This window comes from Dendrobium catenatum, unplaced genomic scaffold (genome assembly GCF_001605985.2).
Source record: "Dendrobium catenatum unplaced genomic scaffold, ASM160598v2 fragScaff_scaffold_716, whole genome shotgun sequence".
Classification (NCBI taxonomy): domain Eukaryota; kingdom Viridiplantae; phylum Streptophyta; class Magnoliopsida; order Asparagales; family Orchidaceae; genus Dendrobium; species Dendrobium catenatum.
This window is the reverse complement of record NW_021319178.1, coordinates 18977894-18995358: the sequence shown is the minus strand read 5'-3', so window position 1 is coordinate 18995358 and position 17465 is coordinate 18977894. Positions and strand designations below refer to the sequence as shown.

Genomic DNA, 17465 nt, shown 5'->3' with positions numbered 1-17465 from the left:
GTATTAATAAGAAAAATATTTAGAAAAAATTATATACACTTAATTTTTTTAAAAAAAAATTGAACTGGTCCCTTAAAGTTCATTTCTAAATTTTCCTGATCCTAATTTTAACCTATTTCCATGATCAAATGAGTTTAAAAATTAGATTATATCATAAAAATTAAAGCTTTAAATTTTAAAAATGTTTGGATATAACATTTGTTATAAATCATTCAATTTTCAATAATATGATATGTATATCACATGCACAAACGCATTTCGATGAAATTGTGTTGGTCAAGCTAGCTGAATTGATCCCATGAAATTTGCCTCCCACGTCTTCATATCATGAACACAACAAGACCGGCTTATGAAGAAGATAATGCCGTTAGGCAAAAAGCGGCAGGCGGAGGTGTGCTTATCAAAGGCTCATAATCATCTAAGTTATTCATAATGATCTAACTTTATCTTAAATATTATGAATAATACATCTTAATTAGAAATATTTGTAACCAATTCACTTAAATTTCTTTGCTATAAAAACAATAACCAAATCCATTCCAATTTCCTCACAAAAAAAGAAAAAAAATTATATCCATCAAGGTGGAACTCCAAGCCCGTAACCCAACACCTCTTCATCCTTTGCAATTCCCTTTTTCTTCAAAACACTCGTCACCTATCCTTCCTACTAGCCGACGTCTTCTTCCTCATCATCTCTGTCGCCATCCTACTATTCCCACACCGCCAAGCCGGTCTCGATGTCGACTTCCACCATGTGCAGTGACGCTGCCACCCAAGAAGCCAAGCCCCTTTATCACTAATAGCCTTCCTTCAATTGTATTTTCACTACAGCTCAAACCCGTTCAGCTGACAGCGCTTTTGTGTGGCTTTCCTTCAATTTTTGGTTGGCCAGTGGGGGCATGTACCCCAATGGCCCCACTGTAGCTCTGCCACTGAATGAAAGCAATAAATGTAACAACAAAGTAATTATGAAGAAGTAAAGAATGTGATGAATAAATTAAATGTGTAATGATATATGTATGTATGCCAATAATAAATAATACAATAAATGAAGATGAGTTTAATTCATTAATACTAAAATATAACTCCACAAATTTATTATTAATTAAAATTTATCTTATAATAATAATAATAATTGATTATAATAAACGATTAAACTAACAAGAATATTTGAGCTATAACATAATTACATTACATTACATTAAACAATATGATTAATCAATCAAACACAAAGCCACAATTGCCCACAAAATGTTATGTTAATATGAATGAATATATACAAAGAGTGTAAATATACAACCATTGAGCGCAATAATTTTTTTTATTAACATATAATATTAAAACATTACAATGATAAAATAAATAATAATGATATAAATCTAAGATATATATATAACAATATTGACATGATTAATATTTATATGATTCAGCCTAACCTATTGCCTAAGTCCAACCCTAATCTTCAATCAAAAGTAGGGTTCTAATATTCATTTTTGTAACTCGTGGGTGGAGAAAATTTCACAGCATCTCTTCACAAGGAATCCTCCCTTCATTTTAAAGAAAATCTAACCCTTATCTAAGAAAATTCCTAGCAAACATAAGCAAGAAATCCTTTTTCAATGGAGAAATTATTCTGTGCAGACATCAGATGGTTCAGAGATCAATCAAAATGCGCCACGTCACCCATATTGAGCGGTACCTAACAAAAAGTGATTAGCTCGTTTTGGTTGATCTACGGGACGTCGTCCGGTGTCCGCACAGAGGTACCGGTGCTCGGTACCGCTCGATATGGGTGACATGAATAATTTCTCCCTCCAATGCCCTTCAAGATTTTGATGGTTTTCTTAATACTTTTTAAAAGTAAAATTTTTCGCCTAAAAACTTCTTGAAAATAGCAAAAAAATAATACAAATTTATTCGAAATGAAGCCTAAACCCGTCACAAATTTGTACAAAACTCGATACAATCTAGATTAATACAAATACAAAACTATAAGGTAAGAGATGTATAGTGCTCTAAATTTGATCTTAAAAGATTAAATGGTTGAACAATTAAAGCTTCTTTAATGAAGATATATTTAAAGCACACAATAGGTATTCATTTCTCTATGTAATACATACAAAATAATGAATTTATTAGAGTAAATGTGAGTATATATATATAGATCTCACAATAATCAATTATTAACTATGATTATATTCAACTACAATCAATTTACCATGATTGATCACAAAAGTCTCTTTAGAGCCAATATAAAGTTTAGTGGCGATCTACTAATTTTATAGAGACCTGCTAGTATTAATACGGACTTATAAATAAAATTTTTGTGCTAAAAAATTATTTTAAAAAACAGTAAAAAAAAAACTCTTCAAACTAAATCTAATATTACGTCCCAAACTGATAGACTTTTATACACTGAAATTTTAGTCAATTTGAAACCGAAATCGATATCCTGCAACTCAACATTGTTAAATTGAAGCAAAGTTGATGAACTTAGAATCTAACGCTACGCATCTCTCTTATCGATGCTTTCAATGTCGTCCATGGCTGCCAAATCGCTTCTAGGCCGTTTCCTCTGCCACAGTTATGCGTTTGGCGTTTCCCACTCATTCTCTCCCCTACATTACAGCGCATCATGCCACTTTTGTTTCCCGTCCCATCACGTGTAGCCCCATCAAACGAGGTGGTTAATTAGAGAGAAAGAGAGAGAGGAAGAGCTAAAGAGAAGAAGCCTTTCCTAAGGAGGAGGCGAGCAGGAAGAAGGAATGACGCTCTGTTATGTGGGTAAGGCCACCAAGATTTTCTTCTTCTTGGTGGCTCTCCTTGCGTTGGCGGGTCTGGTAGTAGGCTTCGGCCTTCTCCGCCGCGGAGGGGCCAATAAGGCCCACGGTGGAGGCCCGCCTTCCACCACTTTCCCGGATCCATTACCAGCCAACGCCACCGCTACGGCACCAGCCTCATCCGCCAAACCCGAACCCCTCTCACCACCCTCCGCCATTTCCGCCGCAAGCCCCATTGTTTCTCAGCCACCACCGCCTGGGGCACCTGCTGTTGGTTCTCCTCCGCCACTTCCCCCCGCGGTTTCCGCCACAAACCCGGCGTCGCCACCTGCCTTCCTCGTGCCACCTGCTCCAGTCTCCAATGCAGTCAGTCCCGAAGGACCTTAATTTGCTTTACTTTTCTTTTATTATTGTATTAAAGGCTTACACATTGTGCTCATAATTTTTTTTTTCTTTGGTGCGAATTTTAGAGAATTTATGCAATTTGGTATTTAATTGCTTTATGGGGACTTAAATTTATTTTATTTATTTTAAGATTTAAGATTAATATTATGTAAAAGTTAATTTGTCAGGTACTCTGATGTAATTTTTATCCTCAGTTAATTATTTTTTTCTTACCATCAAAATTTTCTTAAATAAGAATTTTAATTTTATTTAATTTATATGTAATAAAATTATCACATTTGTAAGAGCTTTAAGAAGATATACATACTTTAAAATTAATTTATTATTATGTCGATTTTAAATAATAAATTTAATAAAGTTAAGAGGATCATCTCCTAGAAGGAGATTTATAATAGGGGAAGGGATGAGCAATCCCAACTGCCAAATGCATTGTTGACCCCTATATTATCGAACTTAAACTCAATACTTCAGCTAGAATTAAAGCCTCTACATAAAATATATGAACTAAGAATGATGATTCACAAGATTAGCTCAAAATAATCATGATTGTTGTTGCGGGCTAATGTATTCATGACAGTAAAGTGAGAATTTTCTGCATTAGCGATACACAAATGGATAGTTGGAGGGAGAATGGAGAAAACAACATAAATTTTCATATAGAAAATAAAAAAAAATGAAAAAAAAAAAACATCGGGCCTAGCCTAGATGATAAGATTTTACTAAATTTGAGTGAATTACAAAGGTTGACATGTCCCTTAACTTATAGGTGGTGTAATTATAATAGTTTTAAGAGTCGATCAGACTCCGTATAAATACTTGGGGGTTCGTAAGGACCATGGTCAAGTGCAAGTTTGATGTCGGTCGGCAGCTAGGCGGTGGTTCAACGACAACTAGGCGGATGTTCAACGAAGCTCTATCTAATCTCCAGTCAAAGGTTCCCTCATGTAGAGAGTGAGTGTTTATTTATAAATTTTTGTGAGTGGCATAACTTATAAATATGGAGAATATCCATGACATGTTTGAATTGCTGCATCGGACAACTCGCACTGATTCCCTCAATTATAGAGTGCTTTTCAATCATTTATGTGTCTTAGTGATTTCACAATCAAGCGATTTTGGGCTCGTTGGATTTGTCTTGTCGAGCTGCTCCATTCAGCAATAAGCATGTCATATATGGAGACCCTGACTTTTCAAATGCGCTTCAGCCCCTAAATAATGGACCCATTAAAGCTCGAATTGGATCGATTTTGATGTTTTTTGGTTCGTCTCATTGAGATATTCAATATGATTATAAGTTTGATAAATTTTGAGTTTGTATGATCCCAAATTTAATTTCAAAAGTATCTAATTTAGATATGGCTCAAAATTCTTGTCCAATCAAGATAATTTTTAGTGATGTATCAATAATATTCTTAAATACTAACATGTACAGTACTAACATTGGAAATATGCACTCAAATGAACATAATTAGATACTTCAAACATTTTGACTCAACCATGTAAAATGATTATGAGATGATTTATGTATAAGAAGACCTAAACTTTGCACTTTGCAGTGGGCAAGCAAATCTCATTGAGTGAGCTTTCAAATTATTTAATCTGTAGCTGTATCCGTACAATTATCATTGTACAACTTACTGATTTAAGCTTCGTTTGGGACGGCTTTTTTATTGCTTTCTAAAACTTCGTTTTAGTACAAAAATAAAAAAATTTGTACTAAAACTCCATTTTAGAAAGCAATAAAAAAGCCGTCCCAAACGAACCCTTAATGTAGATGATGCAGATCTAATCTTAAGAAGTATCACTGATTGATTATTAATTATTATGTTTATTTTAAAATAAATTTAAAAAGCATTAAAAACAAATTTCTTCAAAAAAATTGGCCATTTTTTTCCTTAGCTGATATAGAATGCTATTGTAGATGATAAAAAATACATAATCTTGTATCAAAATAAAATAATAGAAATAATAGAATATTAAATGTAAATACGTAAAAATTATAATCATTTAAATAAAAATATATAACACATTTCATATTCTAAAAAAACTTAAATATATATTCAATATCAAATACTCTTTTTTTCTTGAAAGATTGTGTGCTTAAATAAAATACAATTTTAATTTAAATGGCAACTAATTTTCAAACTGTGATAATAAACTTCTTAAGATTTTTAACAATTAAACTACTTGACATCCATATAAATTGAACTTTCTGAGTTTGTAGATATAACAACCAAATATCTAATACATGCAGAAATTGGCAGTACAAAAGCAAGTTATATAAAGAAGAAATAGTGTCTGCTAAAAAAACCTCTGATAAGTATAAAGAAACAGGTCAAGCACACCGATTATCAATACATGATATATATGCAGTACAAATTTGATGAGAAGAGAGCAAATGTTACAGGCATTAAGGGATAATCCTCTGATCCTCAGTTACAAGCTCATCCATCAGACAATGAAAAAATCCAAATCTATGGCATACATTTTATCACCATAAATTGGTTCCAAGTATGAGTGTGAGTAAATAATACATTGTGCTGAGAATGAAATCGTTATTGTCATCCATAGCTTAATCTAGAATCCAATGGCCTCATCTGCGTATGGCGGCGAGGAACTCCAATCTCGCAAGCATTGACACGAGCAGCAAACCGGAGCGAGCAGATGGATTCATTGGCTGATGAAGCCTCTGGGGAGATGTTGACAAACATCAAAGTTTTCGAATCACCCCCGAGACAAGGCTAGAATCACCAAAAGTATAGTTAGAATAAACTGGAAGAAGAAAATACTCTTTGCAAAAATAGTTAGTATGCCGGAATACTAGAAATCCAAGCTAAAATTACCTGTAGAAGGTAGGTCAGTTTTGAGTTTCTATAAGGGACATGATCCTCCTTCTTTGCAATTGCAAATATCACATCACTCAAACAAGACAAGCTTTTGTTGATGGCCTTAAGCAATTACAGAAGAAAATATCTAAAATCCATCAAAAGATAAAATTAAGCACACTAAACAGGATAAGTCTTACCTGAGTCTCCTTTAACCTATCACCAGTTGAGCCACTTTTGGCAAGACGTTCACTTCCAGCAAGATCTATTAGGTTCAAAATACCTTGAACCTGTTGCTCTGTGGCCTAAAAATAACAAGCCAATTAGCTCGTGTATTTGCTTACTAACTTAGCGAGATAGGAAGGAAAAACAGGCAAGACTCACGTCATTCATTCCTGATATTCGTAGGGTGAATACAAAATGACTCCTTGATGACTGTTCATTCATTTGTGTCTTTCCAACAGATCTAACGATAAAAAAATTAAAAATAAAATCAAAAGTTGAATTTTAACTTTCATAAAGAAAAATCATAAAAATATTACACATATCATTAAAAAAAAAATTTATTTACACATAAGTCAGATCCCTTGCATGTAGAAGCAAAGTGTCTATTGGCACTGAAAAATCAGGAGGGAATTAAGTGTTTATTGACACTGAATATAACGTAGAAGCACAAATGGTCTAATTTATGCTTTAAATATAACGTAGGAGCACTATAGACCAGCAATAAATCCAGTTACGCTTTAAATGTTTGTCATTATCCTAGATTAATGGCATACTATGTTAGATTTTATTACTACGTAAATTAAATAAAAAATAAAAAATTCAAATACAAAAGGGAACCAAATGTATGATCTCCATATTACTATATTACAAGTTACCTGCTCTGTGCTGCTTGATTAAGAAGGAAAGAGACTTCGTTTATGCTGCATACATCAACCACGGTAAGGTCAGACACAAGCGTGTTGCCAGTTGAATCATGCTTTATCGAATATTGCTTGTTAGCATGTGTTGCATCAGTGCTACCACATCGATTCGGAGATAATAAATCACGGATTGTTTCATTGTATATCTCCAGCATTGATGCCTATAATAAACAAAAGCATAATGGTCGTTAAAAAAACATTAATTTTTCATTATTAAAAAAAAAAAGAAAGAGTGACAGCTAAAATGAATTTGAAAAGTCAAACCTGCATTTTGTATTTCCACCCCTGGTATTTCAGGGCTTGACTAGTCTCAAAGATTTGTTCCAAGGATCTTGGTATTAATCCTTTCTGCTCGTGAGCTTCTGGTTTTCCCATCATGGTATAAGTTTTTCCTGAACCAGTTTGTCCATAGGCAAAAATACAAACCTAAAGGAATTGTAAGTAACTTAGCAGGATTGTGAATTATTTGAAGTTCAAAAAGAAAAACTTAGCGGGGCATAAAATTTAACAATGTACATACAGCAAGTTTTTAGATAAGGGATATCTTTCAAAAGAAAAGGATGAAAATAGTAAGAAACAAAATTGTGTTCTAACTGAAGGATAAAAAAAGATCAATTTTTAAACTTATACTTTTATGCACATGATATGGAAATCTACCCTATTTACAAAACTATCATTCATCTCAAAATAAACTAGTAAATTCATGTATGTGTATGCCATCAAGGTTTGGGACAGACTTTCATCTTAACTAAAAACTTTAATAGCATACAAGTAGAAAATTGGACATCTCTTGTGGAAAAACCTAAATGAATATGAAAAAATTCAATCATTTCAAGTTCACAATGCATTGAGAAGACCCAATTGATCCTCAACATATGCCCAGATTAGAAAGACATTGCCTTTTATGTACAAAAACCTGCCTAGCAATAAACTACTAAACCTAAATCTAAACATTTAGGCTATACACTAAAGAGGCAAACCATACATAAATAAGTATACAATCGTTGATCTAAATTCCATCCATCAAAGGTTTGGCCACACGAGCAAACCATGTGAGAATCAAAATCTGATCTAAATTCCATTCAACACAAAAAGCCTCCCAAACCTAATTCCAAATCTACACGCTGGACAATTTCTGCACATACTTTTCATTGGCTAAATCAAAAAACAAGAAAAAGGCAAGCTATAACTCTAGATAAATCTTTCCCCTACTGCATGACACAGAAAAGGCACAATTGTCTATTGCCCAACTCTAGCTTGGCCAAAATAAAATTGCATCCCATAACAATCCATATTAGGAACTCGGATGTCACAAATAAAAAAAAAACCTGTGAGTCACATGTGCATATTAGAATCCAGCACTCACTTTACTTTTGAGTCCAATTCTCCTTATGTAGCTTTCACGGAAAAGCAGCGTTGTTGGATTCATTTTAATTTAACGGTGTTGTTTTATGCACATGTGACTCTCATTTTCCATTGAAGGCATCGCTAGGAATCCATAAAAACCAAGCAAATTAAAAGAGAAAAATACAAGCAGCAGCAAGGAGTATAAAGAAGCTGAACTTACTTTATAGCCATCAAGTGCGCTTTGTACAAGCTGTGAGATTTCAAAAAATACATCCTCTTGTGATGCCTCATGACCAAATACTTTGTCAAAAGTAAAGGAATGGTTTTGAGCTGCTCAAATAATAATAATAATAATAATAAAAATCATTTCACAATCTATTTTTTTCAACTAATTTGTTGTCTAATACACTAAATTAGAGAAAATGCTCCCTACAACTAATGAAAAAGAAATCTCTTACCATTGTGCATCAAGTCAATGCCACGTCCAAGACATTCAACGCTTGTTGGATACGACACAACTATTCCATCATCTCCCCTATAGTCAATATCAGGTAAAACAGGCCGTACTCTACAGAACACTCGAATGTTTCCTTTTAACTCCTATAAAACAAATGGCAAAATAAAATAAATATTTGAAGTACTAAAAGCATAAAATATAATTAAGAAACATACCAAAATGGTGTTATGTAGCTTCTTCCGAAGCTTCTCTGCTTCAACAAGTTGGTACTCCAAATCAATCACATGACTTTGCAGCTCACTAACCAACTTTTTATTAGTTTCATTTTCTTGGATGATCTCAATGGATGTCAAGTCAGCCCTCTGAATAAATACAATCAAAAGCATTTTCTCAAAAATAGAAATTTGAAATGTGAACTGGCATTTTGATGTCAAAGTTATACTAATAGTAGACTTTAAAACTAACATAACACTAGGTATAAATAATAGATGTTTGGAAGGATTTTGTGGAAGCTTCAAACCTTGAGCTTCTCATTTGCAGCGGCTAGCTGATATTGTAGACTTTTTATTTGATCTTGTTGAGAAGAGCATGTCTCCTGGCAAAGCATAATAATACTTAAGAAAATGTGAGGAGATAAACATAAAGAAGAAAACTAAAGTGTACCAAAAAAAGCAAAAAAAAAAGAAAAAAGGAACCTCTAGTGCAGAAGTCTTTGTAAGAGCAATATTCATTTCCCTACTGGACTTTCCATGAAGTTCCTCATACTTCTTAAGCTCCACGACCATGCATTGAACGTGCTCTAGTTGTTGATCACGATCAACCCTGACTTGTTGTAATTCCGTTCTGAGACATCCTACTTCCTTTCTGAATTCTTCTCTTTGTTTAATTGCTTCTTGTTGAGATGACTATAAAAGGATCAAGATTAGAACTAAACATCTCAAATAGCAATAATGAAATAACAAAAATTGTTAAAATACTTAAAAATGCTTCATCATCATAGCAGATTAATAGAATACAAGCAACTGAAGCTACTGATTATTAATAAGACAATTTAAGATGCTTTACAAAAGGAAAATTGAATCAGTTTCAACAACATTTAATAGTACATCAACTCCTGCAAACGATCAGTGGTACAAACTATCGTAGAAAATTTTAAAACATTAAATAATCTCCGCAAAGAAAAATGTATGCGTATTATGATAAAACTATGGTAGGTGGATAAGAAAAGCGTTGCCTATGCATGTTTTCACGAGTCATAACTCATCATCATCATGATTATTCTTATCCTGACTATTTGTGACGGGTCTATAAATTCTCATTTTTCATTCTTTCTTGCTAGTGTTAACTGAGGTGTTAAACCTCTTATCACATTTATGAGGAACTTTCCATTTTAATAATTGAGATAAAGGAATAATACAATATGTATGCATGCTAATGATATGCAAAAGTATAATAATCAAATGCATCAACTAAAACAACTAGCTTTCAAATGACACAGTTCAAGCATGTATAATACTTGTAAGTCATTGCATTACAGGAAACAGTCTATTGATTCAAAATAAAAAGATTACATTAATCATTGCGTTACAGGAAACACGATTATTGACAATAATGGCATGACTATTGTTAAATCCATAGATGGATCAAAACATCACCTACAACAAAGATACAGTCCTTAAAGAAAACCTAAACAAATAACATGTAAAAGAGTGCATTTCAAAACTATCAATGATGCAGCTGGTAGAATAGAAAAGAATAAAATAAAATAAAAAGCTACTTTCCTCCTAATAAACAACAATTTATGATTTAAAAACTAATTTGAATTAATATGCTCACCCTAATAGTATCAAGTTGATTCTTAAGCGAACTGGATTGATCCCTTAAGCCTGCGAGAGTCTCCATCATAGCAGTCTTATCCTTTTGCAACTTGGTTATAGTATCACCGTTCTTCACAGCATCAGCTTGAAGGTTGCTATTATATTGTTGCAGACTGGTATTATATTCTTGCAACCGTTTGTTTGTCTCTTGCACCATTTTTATCTATTTTGTAACAATGGAGAGGAGTTAGTATTAGTTTTTCACAACTCATACAGGTCCATCAAAGCATTTGGCCTTACCTGATCATTAAGATATTTAATCTCTTGAGTGGCTTTCTCCAGCTCTTCCAACAGACCAGAACGCAAGTTTTCAGAAGCAATTTTTGCCTCAGCCTCTTTCTCGTAAGATTCAATAGCAGCCTGAAAAAAAGGGCATATCCAACGAATGTCAAATCACATAGAACAGCAAAATATAGTTTATTTTCCAACAAATACCATTTTATCCGCCTCTTCCTTCCTAAGTCTTTCCTCCAAAGAGACCACATGTTTCTGATGTTCCCCATTCAACAAAGTTAGCTCATCAATCTTGCAACTCATATGGGCCTCTAAGAAAGAAATAAGAAATTTTTTATTTTTTATGAGAGTAGCGAATCATAAAGAAAATAACATTAACAAATTAGACATTTACCAATCTCAGAATGCCTTCTTTGTTCTGATTCTATCATGCCACGAAGCTTCTCCTGCTCAGCCAAATATCCATCTTCGAGCCCCATGTACCAATTGATGCAGGCCTTGAACTTTTTTATGATATCCCGCAACTCTTTGTTCCTTCCCTGTAAAATTCATATCAAATAGTGGTAAGCAGTGAAGAAAAAAAAAAAAAAAAAACATGAACGACAAAACAAAAGAGATCAAGAATAAAACCAAAATAACAAAAGACCTAATACCTTGTCATCATTTCTATTCTTGGGATTTAGCTTTTCAGCCAACAACTTCTCCACATCTTCTCTCGACTTAAACTCGAGCAGGCCTCCAGTGCTATCTCCATTAGAGCTTTCCGAAGCTGGCACAGCAACCCTACTCCCAGGTATAGCATGTACCGACTGAGGTGCGCGAGAGCGCGTATATGCCGCTTGACCCACCATCTTCTCTCCCCCGATCTTCCGCCTCTTATCTATTCGCAAATCCTCCAAAACCTCGCCCTTCTGCAAAATCATTCCATTTTTTGTACAAACCGCAAGCCGATCAGAACCAAAACCACATAACTTATCGGGTTAAGATTAAGGCTTGGAAGCAAACCTTACATTTGAGGGATTTCCAGAAGTATTGTACGCTGGGGTCATGGGGGGTTTGTTCTGATTCCTCAAGTGCATCGTTTAAGAGAGGGGAAACCTAGATCCGGGAGGGTTAGTGTGGAGGTTAGGGTTTAGATGGAGACAGACGTGCTGTCGATTGGGGTGGGAGTGGGGCCGTGGAGTGCGTTGTAAGAAAGACGAAGGGCACAGACTTTCTTGAGGAACAATAGATTGGAGCAGGAGATCCGACGAGAAATTGCAGCAAGAATTCGCAGTTTTTCTCTTCTTTCTCGATCGCATAGGATTCGTACACCGGCCGACGACAGGATCTCTCTCCTCTCTCCTCTCTCCCCTCCTACTTGAACATCAAGCAGGAGTCTTGCTGCAAGACCGCCGTTTGAATTTTTTTGAATTTGTTTTGAATTCAATTCAGAAAACCCTACTTAATCGGCGCGTATGTCAGTCTATAATTTATTTATTTATTTATTTTTACGCATCATATATTATATATATATATATATAAGCTCTAATCTAAGATCTATCTTAAATTTTATTTGGTACAATTTTTTCATTGCTTTCAAAAATAACTTTTAAGCATAAAAATTTTTAATTCAAAAAAAATTTTAACTAAAAAATTACTTTAGAAAACATTAAGAAAGTTATCACAAACGAAGCCTTAAGTGATATCCAAAATTCTATGTATAATTTATTTTTTAAGCTATGAGTGAATTAGTTCTTTTTTTAATGATCAAAATAATATTTAATTAATATAAAATTACTCATTAGATCTTTCACTCTTTTTATATATATCAAATTAGTTCTTCTTGAAATCACTTAGGTCCTTATTTAAAAATTGTAAACATTAAAATAATTTTTTATATAATCGATAAATATTTTGATCCATTATGAAATGTTAGAGGAATAATATGTATGATTCTTTTTTTTATATATCAATAGATAATTACCTTTAATCATATATCATTTCATCAAGACTTTTAATGTTATGCATATATATATATATATATTTCTTATTTTTGAAATAAATTGAGTTTATTAAACAAACTATTATTAAAAGATAATAAGTAAATGCAAACCCGCATTCAAATGAGTTATTACAAATCTGCAATATGAGAGATGAATATTATACTTGTTGCGGACTAAAATATACGCGGTGGTAGAGTTAAGAAATTTTCATCTTTGCGTTGTACGGATATCTAGCACACAAACAGAGAAGAAACAATAACACAATAATTTTTACGTGGAAACCCTGAAAGGGAAAAAACCACGGGGCCTTGCCCAATTGAAATAGTTCCACTAGTGTTTTGTTTGAAATACAAGAGACTGACTCGTCCACAAAGTTAGGACGATCATATTACAATGAATCTCTTCTAAGTTGAGATTCAATTACAAAGTTGAGCAGAGTGCTGACGTCACTAAGAAGATTGGGCAGAATTCAGGTGTCGTCCAAAAGTTAAGAAATTTTCGTCTTAGCGTTGTACGGATATCTGAATGCCGGCGTCGAACAAAACTTTGATGTTGCTTAGGAAGAATTCTGGCGCCGCTCGGATGTCCGGCCGTATTCCGGCGTTACTCAGGCGACGGGAAGAACTCCGGCGGTGGTCGAGGAGGAGTTATTCCCTCATATCATTCTCTTCTCTCTTCTCTTCTTCTTGCTTGGGGTCCCCTCTCATGAGAAATAAGGGGTCTATTTATAGATTTTCTGGAGTGGCATAGCTTGTAAATATGTGTGAGATCAGGGGCAAAAAGGGAGTGGTCGAATGGACGGTTGATATTGAATCCCTTGATCGTGCACCGTTCGTCAGACATTTGAAGGTTTTAATGGTGTCGGAATTCAGCGATCTTGGGTTCGTTGGATTCATATCGTCGAGCCGTTCGATTCGACTATAAGCTCGTCAAAATCGGAGACCGTTTGGTAACTCAAATTGCGGTATGAACTTTCCAACAGCACTTTGGGTGCTTGATTTTGGCTCGGATTGAGTTGAATTTGGTGTCGTTGGGTTCGTGTTTCCGAGACACTCAGTTCGACTATAAGTTTGCTGAAATCAGAGCTCAGGTGATCCCGGACTTAATTTATGAAGTTTCCGAATTGATTTTGCCTCGAGATTCATGCCCGATCAAGATAATTTTTTGATGATATATCAATACTATTGATGAACTCTAAACATTTATAAGAAGATTTTTTCGGTATAAGGGATTTAAGAAAAAAAAAAAAGATCACTCCTTCAAAATGTGAAGGGGTTTACAAGAACAAGGAAGAAGTTTGATATGCCATGATTAGTTAGTTGTAATGTCGCCTTATCCTAAATAAATAGTTGTTTAGGGTTTGTGTTATTAGATAAAGCGTTTAGAAAGTCTTATACAAAAAATAAGTTTATGTTAATTGTGTTCTAAAAAAAGATATTTGACTTTTGAAAAGAATAATTTAATCTTTTCAAGTGATTCTTCCAACATCACATCATATTTTTAGAAATATTCTACCCACTCAATTTGCTTATGAAAGACAATTTAATATTTTCAAGGATAATTTAGGCCTCGTTTGGGACGACTTTCTTGCTGCTTATCAAAACTATTTTTTAATATAAAAAAAATATATATTTTTTTGTACTAAAAAACTGTTTTAAGAAGCAACAAATAAGTCATCTCAGACGAATCCTTAATCTTTTCGAGTGCTTATGAACACCAAAATATCATCATAACGCAAATGAGAGCCATGGAGTAGCTCATGCTTAATGAGAAAAATGGTATGGTTGTTATATAGAGCTACATCCTATAGGGGTTGTTAGGTGTAGAGAGCCAAATTAAAAAAGAATAGGAATACAATATTTTATGAACTAGAGCAAATTCAACGGTTCAATTGTGTAGTTGTTGATCTTTTTTTTGCAATTCACTACAAATTAATTCCCTTTTACTCTTATTTTTGGGTGAATATCTACTACTTTTATTTCTATTGTGTTATTAAATCTTTTTTTTGGAGTGTGTCCTTTATGCAGGGATACACGACTGGGTTTTGGCCTGAGAATTTTGGTAAGATTTTCATGACTTATTTACTTCAGTTTTATTTCAGGCTTGCTTATTCTTTTTTGCAGGGAGAATGTGCTACACGTCTTTTATCTGCTCTTCCTAGCTTTTTTGGGTGCTGCCTGCTTGCAGCCCTAGAATGTGCTTAAGTTTTTTTTTGTAATGATTAGTGTAAGGAACCACTGGCTCTTAGGTTTTTTTTCTTTTTCTCTTGTAGCTCTTTTGAGCATTAGTGAGCTGGAGGTTCCTTTTAAGGACCTTGTAACCATTTTTTTGATAATTAACGCGTAGGCCCCTCTGTGGGTTTTAACAAAAAAAAAATCCCTTTATTTTAGGTTGACTTAGGATTCGTTTGGGACAGCTTTCTTATTGCTTCTTAAAATAGCTTTTTAGTATAAAAATTAATATTTTTTATTAGAAAGCTGCTTTAAGAAGCAGCAAGAAAGCCGTCCCAAACGAAACCTTAAATGGTCCAGACTCCTCCAATGTTTCAGGGTATATAAGCTCTTTCTTTTCTAATAATATTTCATTAATTGTGTCAAATTAATATTTAAAATTTTGTATATACATAGTTGACACATCAAGCTCAAACATAATTATTTCTAAATCATTTATTTCAAACGTGACTCAAATATAAAAGTTAAGAAGACAAGCTAATACTTGAAAGCTGGAAAATTATTTCCACATGACTACTATAACAAAGAGAAAGTTTAACTAGGGGTAAATGATAAGTGTATGTAAATATTTATTTTTGGTGTCCACCTATAATAATAGATAGTAATAATTATAATATTGGGCCATTGAAAGGGAAAATATTGGTCTTAATCAACTTAAACCATATAGAAATGATCATGATATATAGTTGAACAAGTCTACTTAATTTAATAAGTACTGACAAGCACCTAAACACATAAATAATCTGAAAGTTTTCTCCTCAATGATTATGCTTGTAGAAAATATATAGCATTGTGAAGATATACATGGAAGATTTTTATGGATCAAATTATAATAACTAAAGGCTTATAATGATATATATCTTCTATAATCATAATGGATATGGGCAGATTCTTTTATGAGAATGCAATTCCAGATAATGTTGTAACTACGCCTGGTTATTACAACATGATTCATTCACTTGGAAACTATGGGAGAGGTTTCAAACCTCCAGCTTTGTAGGATTTAAGGACATGAATTTTAAAAGAGGAGTTGAATAATAAAGAGAAACTCAATGAGAAAATTAAGAGGAATTGAGCTCAAATAGATGTAATTATTATGTCAGATGGATGATCATATATGAATAATAGAAGTTTAATAATTAATCAATAATCCTTATGACATTGCATTTTTGAAGTTAATTGAGTTCGTTGCTACCGAGGTTTTCATTTTCTTTTATGGGCCACTCTTCACCCATCCTTCCTCATATATATCATTGGGATGCAAGCGTTTGTACATAATATATTAGATGGATGGTCAGATCTGATCAAGTGAAGGAAATTGAGTTTATCTTTAGATTACTAGACAACATTGTTGAGAAGGTTGGAAAGCACTTAGTAGTCCCAGTGATAACAGATAACACTAGTGTTTATAGGGCTACACATATACCAAATTTATAGAGAAGAGGAAATATTTATATTGAGCTTCATGTGTCTCAAATTGAATATATCTCATTTTTTGAAAAGCTTGGTGAGCTACCTCAACCCAAGAATACACTTAGTAAAGCAAAGAAGATAACTAAATTTATTTACAACTATTTTTGGGGTTTGACATTCATGAGAAAATTTTCAAAGAATGAAATACTTAGGCCTGCAACAATAAGATTTGTCACAACTTATTTGACATTATAGTGTATGTTGGATGCTAGGCAACTTTTAGATTCTATGTTTAAATCTACAAAGTGGTTCAGTCGTGCATGGGCAAAGCAATCTGAGGGGAAAGATGTTAGAAAGATTGTTCTAAATGACATATTTTGACAAAGTCTCATGTATGCAACTATAACTACTGAACCACTAGGGAAAGTTTTAAGGATGGTGGATACATAGAAGAAACCTGCTACGTGTTTCATATATAATATTATGGATGAAATAAAAGAAATGATTATCCATTATTTAGGAGGGGAAGAGGGAAATTATAGAGAAATATATAATATTATTGATTTAAGGTAAGAGTTACAGCTTCATCGACACTTACATAAATCACGCTATTATTTGAACCCTCAATATCAATATGCAAAGATAAGTATACAAATTTTGAGATAAAATTATGATTATATCATTGCATGAATAGACTTATAGCTGATCCAACTGAAAAATCAAATTTTGACATGCAATTGGTACCATGTAAGAGTAAAGAAGTTTTTTTGGGATTACAAGAGGCAAGTGATCCAAGTAATTTTATCATCTATTTTAATCATTTATTAAAAAGTCGTTCTATGAGTATTAACTATATTCATTCATGCAAACTTTAGTTGAGTAGTGGTTTAATTTAGTGATGACACTATAGAATTACAACATTTCACTGTGAAGATTTTGGGATTAATGTATTCTTTATATGGATTTAAATGTAATTAGAGCATGT

General features: G+C 33.3%; 2 protein-coding genes across 3 annotated transcripts; one reads left to right on the top strand and one right to left on the bottom strand.

Moving 5' to 3' along the window:
• Window positions 1-2765: 2765 nt before the first annotated feature.
• LOC110107020 (lysine-rich arabinogalactan protein 19) lies at window positions 2766-3167 on the top strand. Its single transcript, XM_020837148.1, has one exon. The coding sequence runs from the start codon at window positions 2766-2768 to the stop codon at window positions 3165-3167; it is 402 nt and encodes a 133-aa protein (XP_020692807.1).
• Window positions 3168-5484: 2317 nt separating this feature from the next.
• LOC110107034 (kinesin-like protein KIN-14H) lies at window positions 5485-12287 on the bottom strand. 2 transcript variants are annotated; one of them, XM_020837169.2, is made up of 17 exons: window positions 11862-12287; window positions 11505-11762; window positions 11246-11390; window positions 11053-11162; window positions 10858-10977; window positions 10577-10780; window positions 9436-9645; window positions 9261-9335; window positions 8956-9102; window positions 8742-8883; window positions 8504-8613; window positions 7201-7362; window positions 6892-7097; window positions 6395-6476; window positions 6211-6315; window positions 6029-6133; window positions 5485-5926 (listed from the first exon to the last, which is right to left on the bottom strand). In XM_020837169.2, exons 1-17 carry the CDS (start codon window positions 11928-11930, stop codon window positions 5747-5749), a joined length of 2430 nt encoding a protein of 809 aa, XP_020692828.1. In that variant the 5' UTR covers window positions 11931-12287; the 3' UTR covers window positions 5485-5746. The 2 variants fall into 2 exon arrangements, with proteins under 2 accessions (XP_020692828.1, XP_020692829.1); XM_020837170.2 differs by having other exon boundaries at window positions 5747-5926; window positions 11857-12287.
• Between the last annotated feature and the right edge of the window lie 5178 nt (window positions 12288-17465).

What these genes read in the sequence shown, in the direction of transcription:
- LOC110107020 (XM_020837148.1), top strand. Translation starts at nt 2,766, where the DNA reads ATGACGCTCTGTTATGTGGGTAAGGCCACCAAGATTTTCTTCTTCTTG.
- LOC110107034 (XM_020837169.2), bottom strand. Translation starts at nt 11,930, where the DNA reads ATGCACTTGAGGAATCAGAACAAACCCCCCATGACCCCAGCGTACAAT. An exon ending in AAGAAGGCATTCTGAGATTG is followed by an intron (nt 11,163 to 11,245) that starts GTAAATGTCTAA and finishes TTTCTTTCTTAG; the next exon opens with AGGCCCATATGAGTTGCAAG. An exon ending in GGTGGAAATACAAAATGCAG is followed by an intron (nt 7,098 to 7,200) that starts GTTTGACTTTTC and finishes TGTTTATTATAG; the next exon opens with GCATCAATGCTGGAGATATA.